Genomic DNA, 17,586 nt, shown 5'->3' on the forward strand with positions numbered 1-17,586 from the left:
TCCTTTCTAGACCATCAAAATGTAGGCAGGAAAAAAAATTATTAGAAATTATCCCTGTGGATCCCTATCAGGAAGTACCCCCATGAATTTTTGACCAGGTTAATTACTGTTTACTCACAGAAGACGTAACTACAGCTTATATGTTTTTAACCAAACTATAGCTTACATATTATGAACCACAGGCATGTTCCTAAGTTGGAAAGAGGTTGTCTGCTCTGTTATTTTTTTTCCTCATTCTCGCTTCTCTGAACTTTTTTAATCATGTTTTCTCATTAGCGGAATATACTTGATTAACTCACTCATTTAATGAGGTGCTTTGGGATGGTAAAGACAGCAGCCCATACTGCGGTATGACTTTGAGATGTTAAAAAATAAATAAAACTTGTAAGTGCCAATAGATCTCCTGTTGGTCTTTATTGGTAGTTGTGCTTTGATGTTAGCGAATATTCAATTCCAGCTAGTGTCCCCCTTCAAGATGTTGATTTTCAGATTGTTGTTAATAACAAGTGTTGGCACACCGTGGCAGATGCTGGCTTCTTTTCTTAGAGAAATACTTAAATTAAGTAAGAATATGTCAAGCGTGCCTGATTTTCAAGTAACTAACAATTTTATTAGGTTTTTTTATCGTATTTTTTAGAGAGAAGATAGTGATATCCACTTAAATCAGATCTCAAAGAAAAGCGTCAGAGGAAACAGGCCTTTTCTCTTACAAAGCATTTTTCACTTGAGGCTGCCATGCTCCAAAATGTGAAAATGGAGCCTAGCTACAAAGAAAATTGGGAAAACAAGAGGATGGATGCTACCGTTGTTTTTTGTATGATTCAGGGCATTAAAGACAACTGGAATTGATCTTCCCTGTCAAAGACAATTCTCTACTATTTTTCTATAATTTTTCAGTGTTTTGCTTTCTGGGTTTATTGCTTCTTTACTTGCATAAGAATCCTGAGAGTAATGTTAACTTTATTGCATTTTATGATAACAAAGATCTTGGCTCAACGTTTTTAAGACAGGGAGTGAGTTCCCTTTATACTGAGAGGTCGAATGGTAGGAGTTCAGTGTGCTCAACATCTGCATGTCACTTCAACCGCTGGCAACCTCCTTGCGGAGCATCTGCTTGCGATTCCAGCTACTTTTCATTGAGGCATATTGAACGTGGCATCTGGAAGGGCTCTTTGCATACATGGAGATTTCACTGGTCATTATGTGACAAAGTGATTATTTAAGAGCAGAGATTTTGCCTGTTTTCATACAGCGCGTGGTACACTGTGGTTGCTGTCAGAGGCAAATGCAAGAGACATTAAGAAATGATCAGGAGAGATGTGGAGAGAGAGGAAAACAGTGAAGACAAGATAGCAAAAATTTCTACATCTGTAGATATTTATTACCAAGTTTCTGAAATGCTCAAACTCAGCTTTATAGATTTTGAATGCTTTTTATTGTTTTGAATGAGATGCTTCACTTCAACAGATTGTCCTACTCTGATAGATGTTTAAGACTGATGCTATTTTTAGAACCCTTTCAAAGTCACACCTCTGAAAGGTGAGTTCACACATGAATTTTTCACCTCTGATTTTTGTTTCGTTTGTTTTGATCAAGGATGCTCTGTTGACCTATTTGGTATCTAAATCTCAAGAAATCTCATCCTGCTTCTACCCTATTAGTGTGTATTTTATGTGCTTTTATCACTATATATGGCTCAGGAACTTCAGCAATACCTTTATGGAAGAAGTAATAACTGGGATTTGGCCAGTGATCTTCCCAAATTACCATCTTATGATGTCTGTCATTTCTCAAGAATGGATTTTAGGAGATTCATATTGACGGGGCTCAAGCAAAAAATATCTTCAGAGAAAAGGCCCCTGAGTGTTATACCAATAAGTGATTATATAGCTATGGATAGGAGGCTGAAGCCACCTGCACTGATACTGTGTTCCAGCAATGATGTCTGACACTATGGGTCAGGACATTTTGTTGACTCATACTAATATCTGTGAAGATTGGATGCACCTTTTCCCTTCCTTGAAAGCATCTCTTCTTTGAATCGCCTATGCCAGGTCGAGCTGGATGTCCTCTGCTTCTCCCCATGCATGTAGTGCAGTTGGCTCTCTCCTCCTTGTCCCATCCTCATTTGTTCTCAGGCCGTAGAATCATAGAAATATAGAATGGTTCAGGTTGAAAGGGACCTTAGAGATCATCTAGTTCCCCCTGCCATGGGCAGGGACACCTCCCTCTAGACCAGGTTGCTCAAAGCCCCATCCGGCCTGGCCTTGAACACTTCCAGGGATGGGGTATCCACAACTTCCCTGGGCAACCTGTTGCCTGTCATCTGGGAATACCATCTTTAGTTGAAGAGCAAAGTAAGAGCTCTCTGGATGTGCACAAACACATACCAGCAGGCTTTCACATTGTGATCTGCTGAGCCTGGTGCCAGCACCGAGTCCCCTGTTGGAGGACACGGGCTCATGGTGCGAGTGCTTGACCAGAGAACCTCAAGGGAACTAAGGTTCACAACTGAAGTTTCCTAGAGCTTGCAGTCAGGTCTCTGTATGTGACTGCAAGTTGTTTTCTTCTTACTCCCATCCTGACATTTGACATCCATTCTCAAACTTTGAGCCAGGAGCCACATAGTCTGTATTCCCTGGGTGAGATCAGTTGCACGCGCTGGTTTACAAGGGGGATTATAATACCTGTTCAAGTCCTTTATGGAAAAATTGTTCAATTCTATTGTCGCTTGTTACTGTTTCCTCATAGCTGTTTATCTGGTTGCCGTGTTCTCTTGTGGTCTTGCCACTAAGCATGCTAATGCCATTGATGGAAACGAATGAGAGAGAACTTCATTTATTTCAGAGAGTATTCCAGGAGAGGGCAGCCATAGTTAATTCTGGGTCAGTTCATGTAAAACAATGTGAATATAAATGACTGGCAGCGTTTGACTATGACGCTCTATTGCCCAGCATGGTTGGTGTGCTTAGTTCTTTTAATTTGTTCTTTTGTTTGGATTGCAAGTGCATAAAAGATAGACTTTTTCACAAATTAATACTGGAAAAGAAAAACCACATAATAGAGTGGTTAACTCCCAATGCCCTGTACTTGCTGAAATTGCAGTTCTACTGGGTAGTTATTCATTCATTTCTGCTCCATAAAAAACCCTGACTGCTCTTTACAGGACAGGTTAACTCCTTCCTAAAATGTCTCAGTGTCCCCATTTGGAAAACTGGTACAGTGCTCACTTCCTTACCTCACCAGAGAGCCTTGAGATTTGAGAGATACATCTTTTTACTTTTTTTTTTCTTTATTTTATTTAGGATGATTTCTCTTATTGTGTCTATTTCTCTAACAGTGCTGGCTGGACATCCCAGAAAAACAGGTCTGTGTAGTTTTAGGTGCCGTACAAATTGTTCTGCTAAGCTCTTGGGAACAGGAGTATTGTTGTCCCTAAGAGCCTACAGTCTGGTATTCTATATATACATATGTATTTGTATATATATGTATTTTATGTATATGCTATAGAAGTGTGGAGGTTATATGAAAAAAAAAGGTTAGCAGGGAAGAGGAATAGGGAAAATAGTGTAACATATTGATTGTGGGACTGGAGCACCTCCCTTATGAGGAAAGGCTGAAAGAGCTGGGACTCTTTAGCCTGGAGAAGAGAAGGCTGAGGGGGGACCTGATTAATGTTTACAAGTATCTAAAGGGTGGGTTTAAGGAGGACGGAGCCAGGCTCTTTTCAATGGTTCCCAGCGACAGGACAAGGGGCAATGGGCACAAGCTAGAACATAGGAAGTTCCGTTCAAATACACGGAAAAACTTCTTTACGGTGAGGGTGACAGAGCACTGGAACAGGCTGCCCAGGGAGGTGGTGGAGTCCCCTTCTCTGGAGATTTTCAAGACCCGCCTGGATGCAGCCCTGAGGGATGTGCTTTAGGCAATCCTGCTCTAGCAGGGGAGTTGGACTAGATGATCTCTAGAGGTCCCTTCCAACTCTGAAGATTCCGTGATTCCGTGATTCCGTGATATGACACGCAAATTCATGAAGCGTTCCAAATTTTTTCTTCCGGGCTCCCTGGTTCGAGAAGGACAGGGAACTGCTGGAGAGGGGACAGCAAAGGGCAGTAAAGATGATGAGGGGACTGGAACATCTCTCTTATGAAGAAAGGTTGAGGGACTTGGGTCTTTTTAGTCTAGAAAAAAGACGACTGAGGGAGGATCTTATCAACGCTTATAAATACTTAAAGGGTGGGTGTCAGGAGGATGGGGCCAGGCTCTTTTCAGTTTGGCAACAGGACAAGAGGTAATGGGCACAAACTTGAACATAGGAAGTTCCATCTCAACATGAGGAGGAACTTCTTTCCTTTGAGGGTGGCAGAGCCCTGGCACAGGCTGCCCAGAGAGGTGGTGGAGTGTCCAACTCTGGAGACATTCCAAACCCGCCTGGACGCGTTCTGTGCCACCTGCTGTGGGTGACCCTGCTCTGGCAGGGGGTTGGACTAGATGATCTCCAGAGGTCCCTTCCAACCCCGACCATTCTGTGATTCTGTTATATAGTATAACAATAGTATAACATAGGAGAGAAGTAGTTTTGCATGCAAGTTGTAGCCCATAGGTAGCAGTAGCACAAGTTGCCACTTCTGTAGTGATCAGATAGCAGGTTTCTGTGAGTATTACTGTGTGACCTCAGCAGCAGGTTTCAGCTTGCACAGGAGAAGTTGGGTCAGTATGTGGCAATTTGGCCTGGGCTGAGCTTTACTGCTATAGCTAGAAAGTAGACAAGCTCGGAATGATGTCTCTGCAAAGTACCATATGGACATCACCACATTATAGACCTATGGGATGATCTTTGAATCAAAGTCTTCAGTAGATTAAAAAGACACTAGTTTGGAGGTGTCGAAAGCAGAGATGAAGAGATTTTAATTGTTAAGGCTAATAATCCAATTAGATTTTAGACAAGGGTTTGGCAAAGCAGGCAGAGCGAAAAGGTCAAATTTGGACAAGTTTTGTAGAAAGTGGCATCAGGATTTAATCACAGGCTGGTGGTGTGAGTCATGAGAGAGAGGAGATCAAGTCAAAGAGAAAGCTGAGATTGGCAGGAAAGTGTCTGATTTTATTTCTGAAATTAAGACAAGTATGGAAAGGATTTCATGAAAAATTCAGGAGTTAGGTATTGAGCATGTTCAGTTTTAGCAAGTAGTAAATTATTAACAGAAGGATCTCAGAGAGAGGCCTGAAGTTGTTTGGGTTGATGACTCTAGGCTTAAAGATTTCTTGTTTTCAGTAAGTTTGATTATTATTTTTGTGCTCATGTCCTGTCTAACAAGGAAGAATATGGATTTCTGTCACAGAGGATGACTGAAAACTTCCATCTGCGTGTATCTATTAGTGCACCTCTTGTGTGGATTCAAATGGGATTTTGAGATAGGTCATGATGTAGAAGAAGGATGCAATCGGAATAAAGAAGTCATAGCACCATAGTAGGGCTTGATAGTTTCCAAGTCACATCTACCTGATTCACTGTCTCATGTCTTAATGCAAAAGTGGCAGAATGGACTAACCATACCTAGGGAAAATAGTAAAAAATTAACTCAATCCACTGGTAAGTAAAACAACTTAGGGTCATTAGACTGAAATATGCTTTGTCTGAAATTCAAAGAAACTTCATTAAGAATATGTCCATTTTATTACGTAGCTCTGCTTTTCAGCAACTCTGGTCTGTAGACATTAGCCACGTGTAGTCTAGTAACCACACGTCACACCTTCCCTGTACACAAAGTGCTGCGATACAGCGTTCGTACCCGGAGTTGTTTAATATCTCTCATTTAGCTCAGCTCATTGCGTTTCAATCATGGTTGGGCTAAAGGAGGCCCAGGAGGCTCAGTGTCCTGGTGCTCATATTTACACAGTTACTGAGATGTGGTAAATCATCTACCTGCCTGTTAATAGGGGGTTATATATTATCTCGTACCAGGCTTTGGCTGCTCTACAAGGATACAAAAATTCTTATGGCCCGGACATCTCATGCAATATTTTGTGGTTCTTTTTTAAGAGAAGCATGGAAAAGAGGCCATGTACCCATCATTTTTCTTTAAGTAATCAACATCACTTTTTTTTGCTTTGTTAAAGCATCCTGCCCTTATGTGTCTGTACATCTGGGCATCTGGGTTTGAGTTCCTTCTGCTTCAGACACTACATTGCATGTTTCATCGTACAGGAGCACCAAATAGCCCTCAAATATGACAATTATACTACACATAGTATAATAATTTAACTAGGAATTTTAAAAATGCTGCCTGTTAGGTATGATCCCTTATCTATCTGTCTAAGAGTCCAGAGCACCGCTTAGTGCCTGTTGAATAGACAATGTGGAAAATACTGTTTACACATAAAACAGTTGGAAATGCAGAAAAAAAGAAAAACAGTTTCCACTTCCGTATTGCCATATTCAGGGAGAGTTTGGGTAAGTAGATTGTGTGGTGAAACCCACATATTTGACTTCGCATGTGCAGCAAAGAGCATGGGAGCCTAGATGTGTGTCTCTGCTGTTATGTAGGCATTAGTTATTTTGTGACTGCGTGCTAGCTCGCTCCTATCTCCGTAGGGAATGTGCCACAATCACTGTCCTTATCACTGATTTCTACAGTAGATAACACTCCCTGGAGTTCTCCAATCTATGTAGTTTCTCGACTAAACCTACTTTGATACCAGAAAGACTCCCAAACCAGCACATAAGGGCTACAGGCTCTTTTTATACCATTAACTTTTCAGCCACAAGTCAGAAACTCTTACAAAGGTTGCATGAGACCTTTAAAAATCTCCTCTGCAGAGGGAGAGGATTGTCTCACATCCATCACTGCAGAATCGCAGAGGGAAGGAGAAAATTTTAAGTCTCATTATGCAACCAGTGAGGAATAAGGTGATTTTCTTTCAGTAAGCTGAAGGTTGAGCCACCTTATTCATGACCTGCAGCGGTTTTGCACAAAGCTGCCAGTATACAAAAAATAGCGTTATATGATATATCCAAGCATGGATTAGGTTTTTTTTTTTAAATGTAATATAGTGTGCTTTTTTCCTTTCCCCTTTTTTTTTTTTTTCCCCACAAGGAAGGGAAAGAATACTCTGAAAGGAGTCCTGCCACAAAAAAAAAGCTATAGAAATAAAGTATTCAGTAACCTAAAATAACATGCAAATCCCGGGCTAGCGAAATTTCAAAACGCAGGCATACGGTGCATTCCAACCTGACCTTCTGGCTGTGTAGCAGACAATCAAAAGAAGTCTTCTGAAAACTTGCTTGTGATAAATAGATAAAAAGGGGTTGTCCCACATTTAGAAATGAGACTGTTTGAGCAAGCTGGAGCTACGTCATGGACTATTTTAAAATAAGTCAAAAGGAGCTGAGGCTCACTGGAAAACACAGAGCTTTGAGAATTTGGAAAACACAGAGCTTTGAGAATTTTAAACTTTTCGGAGTCTGCCTTTTGAGGATTTAGATTAGGACTGGACACAAGCCATACAAACTCAGAAGTGATTTTCACTTTGATAACAAATTGGGCAAGTCACCAAATGACAGGTTATAGAATGGTTTGGGTTGGAAGGGACCTCAAAGATCATCTAGTTCCACCCCCCTGCCATGGGCAGGGACACCTCCCACCAGACCAGGCTGCTCCAAGCCCCATCCAGCCTGGCCTTGAACACCTCCAGGGATGCCACAGCTGTTGCCACAGCTTCTCTGGGCAACCTGGGCCAGTGTCTCACCACCCTCACAGTAAAGAATTTCTTCCTGATATCCAATCTATCTAAATCTCCCCTCTTTCAGTTTGAAACCATTACCCCGTGTCCTGTCATTACACTCCCTGATCCAGAGTCCCTCCCCATCCTTCCTATAGCGCCCCTTTAGGTACTGGAAAGGGCTGTAAGGTCTCCCTGGAGCCTTCTCTTCTCCAGGCTGAACAACCCCAACTCTCTCAGCCTGTCCTCACAGCAGAGGGGCTCCAGTCCTCGGATCATCTTCATCTTATCTTGGCTGCCAGAGGACAAGTGAAACAAGCAGGTGCCATCCACAGGCCAGCAATTTCGCCGGGCAGGAGAAATGTCTATCGTAAAAGGCACGTGTAAAGTAAAATAACTCACACCAAAACTAGAGAGGTTAAACTGAACAACTAATTTCTCAAATCTGTGGTTAATGTGCGTTCAGGTTTGCTGTTTTAAGATCCCAAGTAAAAGTTGGATGCAGTCAAACCCCAGAGCACTAGACGTGCTCATGCTTCTCTTTTCAGCTAGCGTGACCCTGGTACTTAGAGTTAATTGGAGAAGATTGTACTACCTCTAAATGTTTATAGCCGGGATCAAGCAGCACTGAAGTTGAATGCTGATCACGTGTCTGCCAAGGGTAGATTTGGAGATTAAAACTGGATTATAAACATGATACTCATTTGGAGGAAGACCGCTTACTCAGTCCAAATGGACGAGGTTGAGAAATCCTTTTGCAAGCGAGTCCTGTGGGGATGCTGCGGCAGCCTCGCTCCGTTGTCATCACAGAGTTAAGAACAGACACAAACTCGAAACAATTTGGCAAGAGCGATAATGGGACCAGTCGGGATCTGTCGTCAGCATACTGGCCACTGCAAAAGAGTGATTAAATAGGAAGACACAGACAATTATCAAAGACTAATTGCTTATTGTTGCTAGAACTATATTTTAAATGTGTTTTTCTTTTTAATTGCTTTTGGAGCGAATAAAGTGTCCTTAATTCAATTGTGAAATGTTTGGGAATGGGAAGCCTGCCAGGAATGAGGCAGCTCGGAGGTCTTGTGGAAGCGATTGCCTCTTTCACTAGCCTATATTCACGTTCAGCCTTCCCATCCTCTGCCAGCTTTCCTGTTTTCAGGTCCGTGCCCCTGTGTCAGCTGAAGGTCTCGGGGTTGTTGGTACTTGCAGGAAGCTGCACTAGTTTGTGCGCGTCTTTTCCTGTAGTTTTTATTCATCCCTGTCCAAGGGCCTTGACCCAAAGAGGAGCTGAACTCTTCAGGTCCGTCGGGGTTTTGGATCAGCAGGCTCCGAATATCAGGGCACTTTCTAGGACAGGACCAGCAGCGGTTGACAAGGTGAGATATTCCTGTAATTTGGACCTGTGACAATACAAACACCTGTATCCCTCTGTTGCTATTGACGGCAGTGACATTATGCAGGGGATGGATTTGGCTCGGGATTGTGTCGGTATAACAGTGAATGACCACGGGGGTGTTACTCCGAGTCAAGATGCTCAGGTTTGGTGTGAGGAGCAGATCCAAACCACACACAGAAGCTTTTATGCAAATAGCTACGAGGCTCTCGTGTTATTAAATAACCACTCAGCGTTTGCATGATGAGAGTGACAGGGAACACAGTTTTTATATTCATAGAAATATCTTTTGTATGGATGTATTCAGCCCTGAAAAGACTTGCAATGGACAAACAAATGTAGCCAATGCTGTATCTCTATGTGTAAATAATTTGCATGAGTGGTTTAGAAAATGAAAGGGAACTGGTCTACATGAGGGAGAACAAGTGGGAGGAGAGGAAACAGAAACAGCGTTTAGGTTCGTGTACTGGAGGAGATACATAGGAAAATTCAAGGAACCTGCTGTCTTACCAGAACGCCCCGTGTTACCTGCCAGCTCCTCGGAATGGGCGACACAACCCCAAATAACAGGCTGCTAAAACTGATGCTGACCTGACATGCAGCAGGAGAGGAGGGACAGGGGACTTGCTTGTTTGGAGACAGGCAGGATCAGCTTGCTCCGTACCCAGAGTTTGCCTGTAGTACAGGTTTTTTTTTCTCCATTCTAATCTTCCATCCGTCTGCATAATATGTGAGATCAGAAACGAACAGAATTGTTCAGCCTATTTCTAAATGAATGATGTAAAAAAAAAAAAAAAAAAGAAAAGAAAAAAGAATTCTCTTTGCATTGTTCGGTTCCTTGCAAAATCCTGAACAAACACTCTCACAGAAGAGGACAGGAAAAAAAAAAAAAAAAGTTGTTCCAGACAGAATGGCTGGCCCTTTCCTTGCTCTTTTAGGGCAATTAGAGGTAGAGCTGGCCTGGGCAGACATTTTAATCAGCACTTTAGATTTAGCACAGAAAAACTGAATCATTCTGCAAGACTTTCACTGTAGCAACTCTGGCTTGGGCTCTTGGTCTTTGGCTTTCCTCCTCTGAAGCACCTGATGAGTATTATCTAGAGACACTGCTGCTCCTCTCGCCTCCTCAGACCACGGCTCTCCCCGAGACCGAGATGAGTAAAACTAGTATTTTGGAACAGCTCTAAACAGCATAAAAAATGGTTGATTGACTAAAATTCCCCTAACTATCACAGTACGTCTGAGCAAGGCTTGCTTTGCTGGGCTCGAAGATCTCTTTTACATCCTATGTGAGAAGTGTTTACTCATTTGGGCATCTCTTGCCTTGAGTTTTGTTGACCTACTTGTCTGTGCAAAGCCATGCGTCCATGAGGTGTTTGCTTGAAGTCTTGAGGCAGGTTCGCAGCTGCAGCGAATGGCAGAGACCGATGCGTCTGCTTCAGTTCGGGATTCAAAATCCAGTTTAAAAGCAAATATCCAATGGAAACTTCTCCATCCCCCACTGTAAAGATGAGCACAAACACCCTGCCTTCCTCTGCAGCCTGTTTTTAAAAATCAACCCCAACTTGAGCGAGGAGAGTAAACATTGCTGGAATATGCATTTCCACTGAGATTAACCATGTATTTGTATGCGGCTTTCCAAAATTAAACTCTCACAGTGGCAAATAGGGAGTTGGGTGCGGAAATGCAATTAGCCACGAGTCAGGGCTCTTGACGTACAGGTGGCCAATGAGTTGCGAGGGCTCGCACAGCAACTTGACAAAGTAGCAAGAACAACTTGCTATGTGTTAACATGAGCAGAGTAAATAACACAAAATTTTAATAATGTTTGGTATTCATTTCCAAGCTGCTCCTTTGGGTGATGTAGACCGAAGTGCACCTGGCAGGTGATAGTAAATTATGTTTTTCTTGTGGAAAATTTAGTGATTGTCTTCCCCTTAATAACATTCATTCCCTTTTCTTGAGTTTTGAGATCCGGAAAGACAGACGCTATGTGAAATCTGATGTATTATTTTCATATAATGGTCTCCCAGGCATTGTGGTGTCAATAAGCATCACCTGTCAACTGGGCCATGAAATATTTTTGCCAACTAAAAGATGAATTCTTAGAAGTTCTAAAAGTCTTGGCTAGGGCCAGCAGTGGAAAAGCAAGGCTTTCCAATCACTCTTTTCACCCATTCTTTCGATGATCTTAAGGGTGTTTTCCAACCTAAATGATTCTGTGATTCCATGGTTCTCAGTGGCTTGTGTCATCCTCATTCTCTGCCTTCCAAAATGTGTTGGACATTTTCTCCCTTGGTACAATAATCGCTTCGGGAAGGTCCTAGAAATAAAATATCCTGCACTTCCTCAGAACAGCCCCGTACCTGTTCCCAGGTTTCATGTAGAGACTTTCCTTTTTTCGTGGCCATCAAGCATTGGAGGGTAATGTTGGCACCCAAGGACGGGTGCCAGTGGACGTGTGTAGGTAAATGAGCAGGAAAGGAGAGAGGGGGAGAGAGAGAGAGAGAGGAAAAAAAATAATTTAAAAGCAGCATTCCGTTGGCTTATTAACGTACTTTAAAAATGATTTAACTTTTAATTAGAAGGAGATTGCTGGGGTTTTTTTTGCCCTGACATCCTGAGTTTACGCTTGACATCCTGAGTTTACGCTTCCACCTTTGTTATGTCATTTATATGTGCTGTTTACGTTAACTTGGTCCTTCTAATTTTCAGAAGTACTATTTATCTCTTATCTGAATCTTTGGAAGATGGAGATACGGCCACCACTGTCTTCTGTGCTAGTGACTGTGTCTTCTGATTCAGAGCTCCTGTATACCGAAGCCAATAATGATTCACTCTCACAGCAGTGGTGTGAGCAGTCTCAGCTTTTATATGCCATCTGTGTGAGTGAGCTGAATCTGCAGAAACGGGACCCCGTACACATGGCTTTTCCTCTGCTCATGGATGAAAATATTAAAGCAAATCCGTATGGTCCATGAGATGTTTTCTGTGTCAGGAAGGGAGTAAAACTGCCTGTCAAACCAAGCTGTTCTCTCTGATGACAGGGGACTGTTTTTAAACACTCCTTTCCATAGTATTTTGCACGCCAGCCATGTGTGTTTTCTCATCTGACATCTCATTGAGATCCTTGGCTTCGGTACGACAGGAGGGAAGGGTGTGCGGGGAGGGAAGGAAATAATCTCTCAATATGTACACAAGCACATGTGCACACACACGCTCTTAAATCAATCTTAAATTAATTTAATTTTTTTTTTTTGAATACAGAAGAAAATTAATCTAGTTGAGCCAGACTTAATTGCCTCCCTTCTGTTTGAATTTTCTGTTTTCACATGAAGGTATTGGGAAGCAATGCTTTGAGCTATTATTAGATACAAAGGTGGAGACAGAGGGCAAAGGGTTCATTTACAATTCGTAAAGCAGAGCATTGAATTTTAAAGCCAAAAGGCAAATTGATGAGCAGCTTGAAAAAGATTCATGTGCTTAGCTTACCGAGTATTTCTGAAGGTTCATGCTGGTCCGGGGAGCTAACCGTTCTCACAGCTGTAATACCCGCTGGCTGAAGGAACCAGGAAAAAAAAAAAGGGTTGTGGTTTTTTTTTTTTTTTTATTGAAAGCACTTACCTTGCAGGGAGAAGCTTGAAAACATAAACTGCTATAAAGTCATGAATTTGTATAAATGCATTTCTTTTGAAGGAAGCAACTGGACATCACTTCTGTGGCAGGAGGCTAGGAAGCATAAAAATTATACACACACTTTTGTGTTTTGCAGAAGTCAAGTCAGTTAATCTCAGATAATGGGGTACCGCTATAATCACTACTTCACCTCCATGCTCTTAGGGCAATCCTGTAAGAAGCAATTTGATCATGTTGGGCAGGAGAGACCGTAACATTAGAGTGTGCTATTGCAAAAGAAATCCGGTGCCAAACAGGTTTTCTAGTCCCTTCCTAAAATGCAATGGTGATTATAACTTCCTTTCAGAGAATCACAGAATCACAGAATGGTTGAGGTTGACCGGACCTCTGGAGGTTCATCTGGGCCAACCCCCTGCAGAAGCATGGCCACCTAGAGCCAGCCGCCCAGGACCATGTCCAGATGGCTTTTGAGTATCTCCAAGGATGGAGACTCTACAACATCCCTGGGCAACCTGTGCCAGTGCTCCGTCACCCTCAGAGTAAAAAAAGTGGTTCCTGGTGTTCAGAGGGAACCTCCTGTGTTTCAGCTTGTGCCCATTGTCTCTGGTCCTAGCACTGGGCACCACTGAAAAGAGCCTGGCTCCATCTTCTTTGCCCTCACCCTTCAGGTATTTATATACATTGATGAGATCCCCCTGAGCCTTCTCTTCTCAAGGCCGACCAGTCACAGTTCTCTCAAGCCTTCCTCACAGGAGAGGTGCTCCGGTCCCTTAATCACCTTTGTGGCCCTTCACTGGACTCTCTCCAGTATGTCCGTATCTCTCTTGTACAGAGGAGCCCAGAACTGGACCCAACACACCAGGTGTGGCTTCACCAAGTGCTCTCGTTGTCAAAAACTGGGCATCTCCTTTGGAAATGGAAGTTTTGGCACTGGGACTGTTCAAGCTGGGACACCAACATGGGTTTTGGATAGCTGCAGCTTGAGCACTGCTGAGTTTCTTTATACTTACTCTGCCAAGACTCTTGTATCTGGGACTTGCTGCTGCATTTGGGCAGCTTTGGTCAAGGAGCTGTTTTCATAGAGTCATAGAATCATTTCAGTTGGAGAAGCCTTTAAGATAATTGAGTCCAACCAGTAACCTAACATTGCCAAGTCCACCACTAAACCATGTCCCTAAGTCATGTCTACACGTCTTTTAAATACCTCCAGGGATGATGATTCAACCACTTCCCTGGGCAGCCTGTTCCAATGCTTGATAATGCTTTTGGTGAAGAAATTTTTCCTAATATCCAATCTGAACCTGCCCTGGTGCAACTTGAGGCTGTTTCCTCTCATCCAATCACTTGTTACTTGGGATTGGAGACCTACACGCACCTCTCTACAACCTCCTTTCAGGTAATTGTAGAGTGAGGCTGGGTAGCTCAGCTTTGCTGACCTGACCTCTGGAATAAATGTCCCATTATGAACCTGTTTCTTCTTTGGCTCTAGTTTTTTTTTTTCCTTTCTTTTTTTTTTCCCCCAATTGTTGCACTAAGGCTTGTTCAATTTTCCGGGCTAAAAGGCATCTAGAGAACATGCATCATTTTGTAGTTTTTTTGTCTAAGGCAACAAAACAAAAATAAGTACTAAAAAAAATATCATTTTTGTGTAAAATGGTTTTTTCTGTGAAAGCTCCTGAAGTATAAAAATAGTGTCTTTTTTTTGAAGAGGGGATATTACTAATGTAAATCCGATGCTGCTGGCAGAGGAATAATGTGCTGTATGTCATAAGGCAAGTGACTGAGGAGGAGCTGGAGTGATCGAAATGCCTCATGGGCGTATGAGATTGTGGGGATAGGTATTCACACAGAGGATGCTTTCTTACATGCGCCCAGGGCTTTCTCTTATCTCTGAACGTGAACCCATAGTGAAGTAGAAATGTTCCTGTATTAATAGTGCACCGGAGATAACCCCCATCTGAAAAATACAGTAATACTGCACAACTGGGAACCCTTTCAGAGCGGGGAATTGGACTAGCAATTTCGCAGTGTGTTGGTAGTGAAACATTTTGGTTCTGTATAAGCAAATGGGCAAGGTTAGTGGACACATTACTCCGGATGTCATTGTCCCAGCAGCAACCAATTTAGAGGCTTTATATTTTCTACTATCCCAGTAAGGGAAAGAAAAGTGGAAAGTTAAAAATAGAAATCCCAGGATGAATTAAAGCGCAAAGAGTGAACAAGCCCGTAGTACTGCTGCATAATTTTAAAACCTCTTTTTTCCTTACAATCTGGAGTTTAATATATGTATTACATTGCAAATTCTGGCAGTGTCTATCCTGCTTCAAAAGGTCACCTCCATACATGAGGATTTATTCTGACTGTAACACGTGAACATGGGCATCCAGCCCTGGATCTATGTAGCCACCATTTGTATTGATGATTCGGGTTTGTATTTCCATTCACCTGATGCTGTTGATTCACAGGAGAAGCATGAAAAGTTGTCTGTGGCTTTGGCCTGCAAGGGAAGACGTTAAAAAGATAACTTCTGATGCCTGTGTATAGATCATAATTGAGTTTTTTCATAGCTTTTTCAGCAGTTGTGGAGAGATATCAGACCTTCATGAACTGGATGTTGCACGTAGTTTCCCTGCAGCATTGCCCTGCATAACACTGCAGAGTTGGGGTTCCTTTCCTAAGGTTAACCATCATGCAATCTTGGTTTCATTTAGGTTAATTTTTCCTGTTAAATTTCCTAACAGTCAAGATTAATACAGTTTTTAAAGCAGGAGTTCAACATAACGTGGAATGGTTTTCTTGATTTGCAGATATCCTCGTTGACGGCAAGCTTTGCGACTGCGATATTGTGGTGGACTGCAAAGTGGGGGACCCCATCCCACTGGAGGTGAAGCTGACCAACTGGAGCAAACACAGCGTGGGGCCCTTCGCTCTCACCGTGACGCCCTACCAGGATTACCAAAATGGGGTGCACAACTATGAGCTGCAAGATGCTATCACTTTTGTGGGATCCAACACCTTCTACATCGATTCAGTAAGTCTTTCTGTCCAATGGATCACGATTCTGGATGATAAGCATTTGCAGAAAAGAGCTTCATTATTCAATTGTGCATTTTCTGCGGCAATGTGTGCTTCAGCCCAGAAAGCCAGCTATATCCAGTGCTGCATCCAGCTCTGGGGCCTCCAACATCAGAAGGACGTGGACCTGTTGGAGTGGGGCCAGAGGAGGCCACGAAGATGATCAGACGGATGGAGCACCTCTGCTCTGAAGACAGGCTGAGAGAGTTGGGGTTGTTCAGCCTGGAGAAGAGAAGGAGAGACCTTACAGCCCCTTCCTGTACCTAAAGGGGGGTACAGGAGAGATGGGGAGATCACTAAGATCTCTACAGTCTTTATCAGGGAGTGTGGCGTTAGGACGAGGGTAACGGTTTTAAACTGAAAGAGGGGAGATTTAGATTGGATATCAGGAAGAAATTCTTTACTGTGAGGGTGGTGAGACACTGGCCCAGGTTGCCCAGAGAAGCTGTGGCTGCCCCATCTCTGGAGGTGTTCAAGGCCAGGCTGGATGGGGCTTGGAGCAGCCTGGTCTGGTGGAAAGTGTCCCTGCCCATGGCAGGGGGGGTTAGATGATGTTTAAGGTCCCTTCCAACTCAAACCATTCTATGATTCTATAATTTTGAGGCATATTCATTTTTGGAAAGCACCACTTTTATGGCAGCTATTGATAAAAGTGCTGCTGGGTTTGTGGATATAGATTCATCTCTGAGGTGGTTTAAGACTGTAATTTCCTGTATATAAACCACTAGTAAACTATCAGAGATGTTAACTTTTGGTCACTCTAGATCTGACTAAATGTGAATAGGGAATCTAGATAAAATGTTTAATACCATATTGCCAGTCCCTTGAGCCATACAGTGCAGCCTGCAGTAATAGATTTTAAGTAACTTTTTCTCTTTAGTCCATAAGAAATATTCCCCAGGCTGAGCCAAGGAACTCAGCAAATCCTTTTTAGTCAGGTCCTGAGGAAATGCAACAGACTGCAAAAAGAAAATGCTAAACATTAATGACCAGTGTGATGAGCCGGCTCATTTCCTTGTTGCCTAGCATAGTCTTATAAAACCATAAAAAAAAATAGAAAACATGCCTAAAATGAGACAAAAACCCTCCCTTTTCAGAAAAATTGAGATTTTTAGTTTTCTCTCAAATTCTTCTTTGGAAAATTCAAGTCTAGGAGCTTTTGCAAGACACTGAAAATACAGATAAAACTACTTTCTCCTACATACTGCCCCAAAAAACCATAAACAACAAAAATACAGGAATGAAAAACGTATGCACAGTACTGCAGAGTGGGATAAGCAGTATTTCTGGTAACTTATAAAATAAACATGAAGAAGAGGGTGAGTGCTTGGGATAGCGCTTAGGACCTTTGCTTAGGTCAGCTCTTCGGATCGCTAATAAAACGTACCTGTCAAAACGGAATATTTAAGTGAACCTTAGTAAGTAAGAAATTAAAGGTTAACCACAGGGATAGTCACCATGCATATTTTTCAATTACATATCAGGGGAAGAAAACATTTCAAAAAAGCTAATGAGCACGGAATACACCATCAGCTTGAATTTTAATGGGGGCTAACTATATTCTTAGCTGAATAATTTAAATATGTCAACAGCAATAATCAAGAGATGGCTTTCTTTGACTCTCTTTCTGACAATGTGGATTTTTTTAATCAGAGTGGCAGTGTTTGGATGCCCAGCTGCCGAAGGGCCTGACCCTCCAGGCTAATGAGGGAAAAGGGAGATGTCAGCGTGATGTATTCTTACCTTCTGATTGAGGCTCCTAT

General features: G+C 42.5%; 1 protein-coding gene across 3 annotated transcripts in view; it reads left to right on the plus strand.

The window, feature by feature from the left end:
• TRAPPC9 (trafficking protein particle complex subunit 9) overlaps positions 1-17,586 on the plus strand; it is a 538,771-nt gene that overhangs the window by 510,973 nt on the left and 10,212 nt on the right. For all 3 annotated transcript variants that reach the window (XM_054191250.1, XM_054191249.1, XM_054191251.1), the window contains one exon: positions 15,556-15,779. In XM_054191250.1, coding sequence (XP_054047225.1) covers positions 15,556-15,779 — 224 coding nt within the window. The remainder of the gene's footprint in view (positions 1-15,555; positions 15,780-17,586) is intronic.

Source organism: Rissa tridactyla, chromosome 2 (assembly GCF_028500815.1).
Source record: "Rissa tridactyla isolate bRisTri1 chromosome 2, bRisTri1.patW.cur.20221130, whole genome shotgun sequence".
NCBI lineage: Eukaryota > Metazoa > Chordata > Aves > Charadriiformes > Laridae > Rissa > Rissa tridactyla.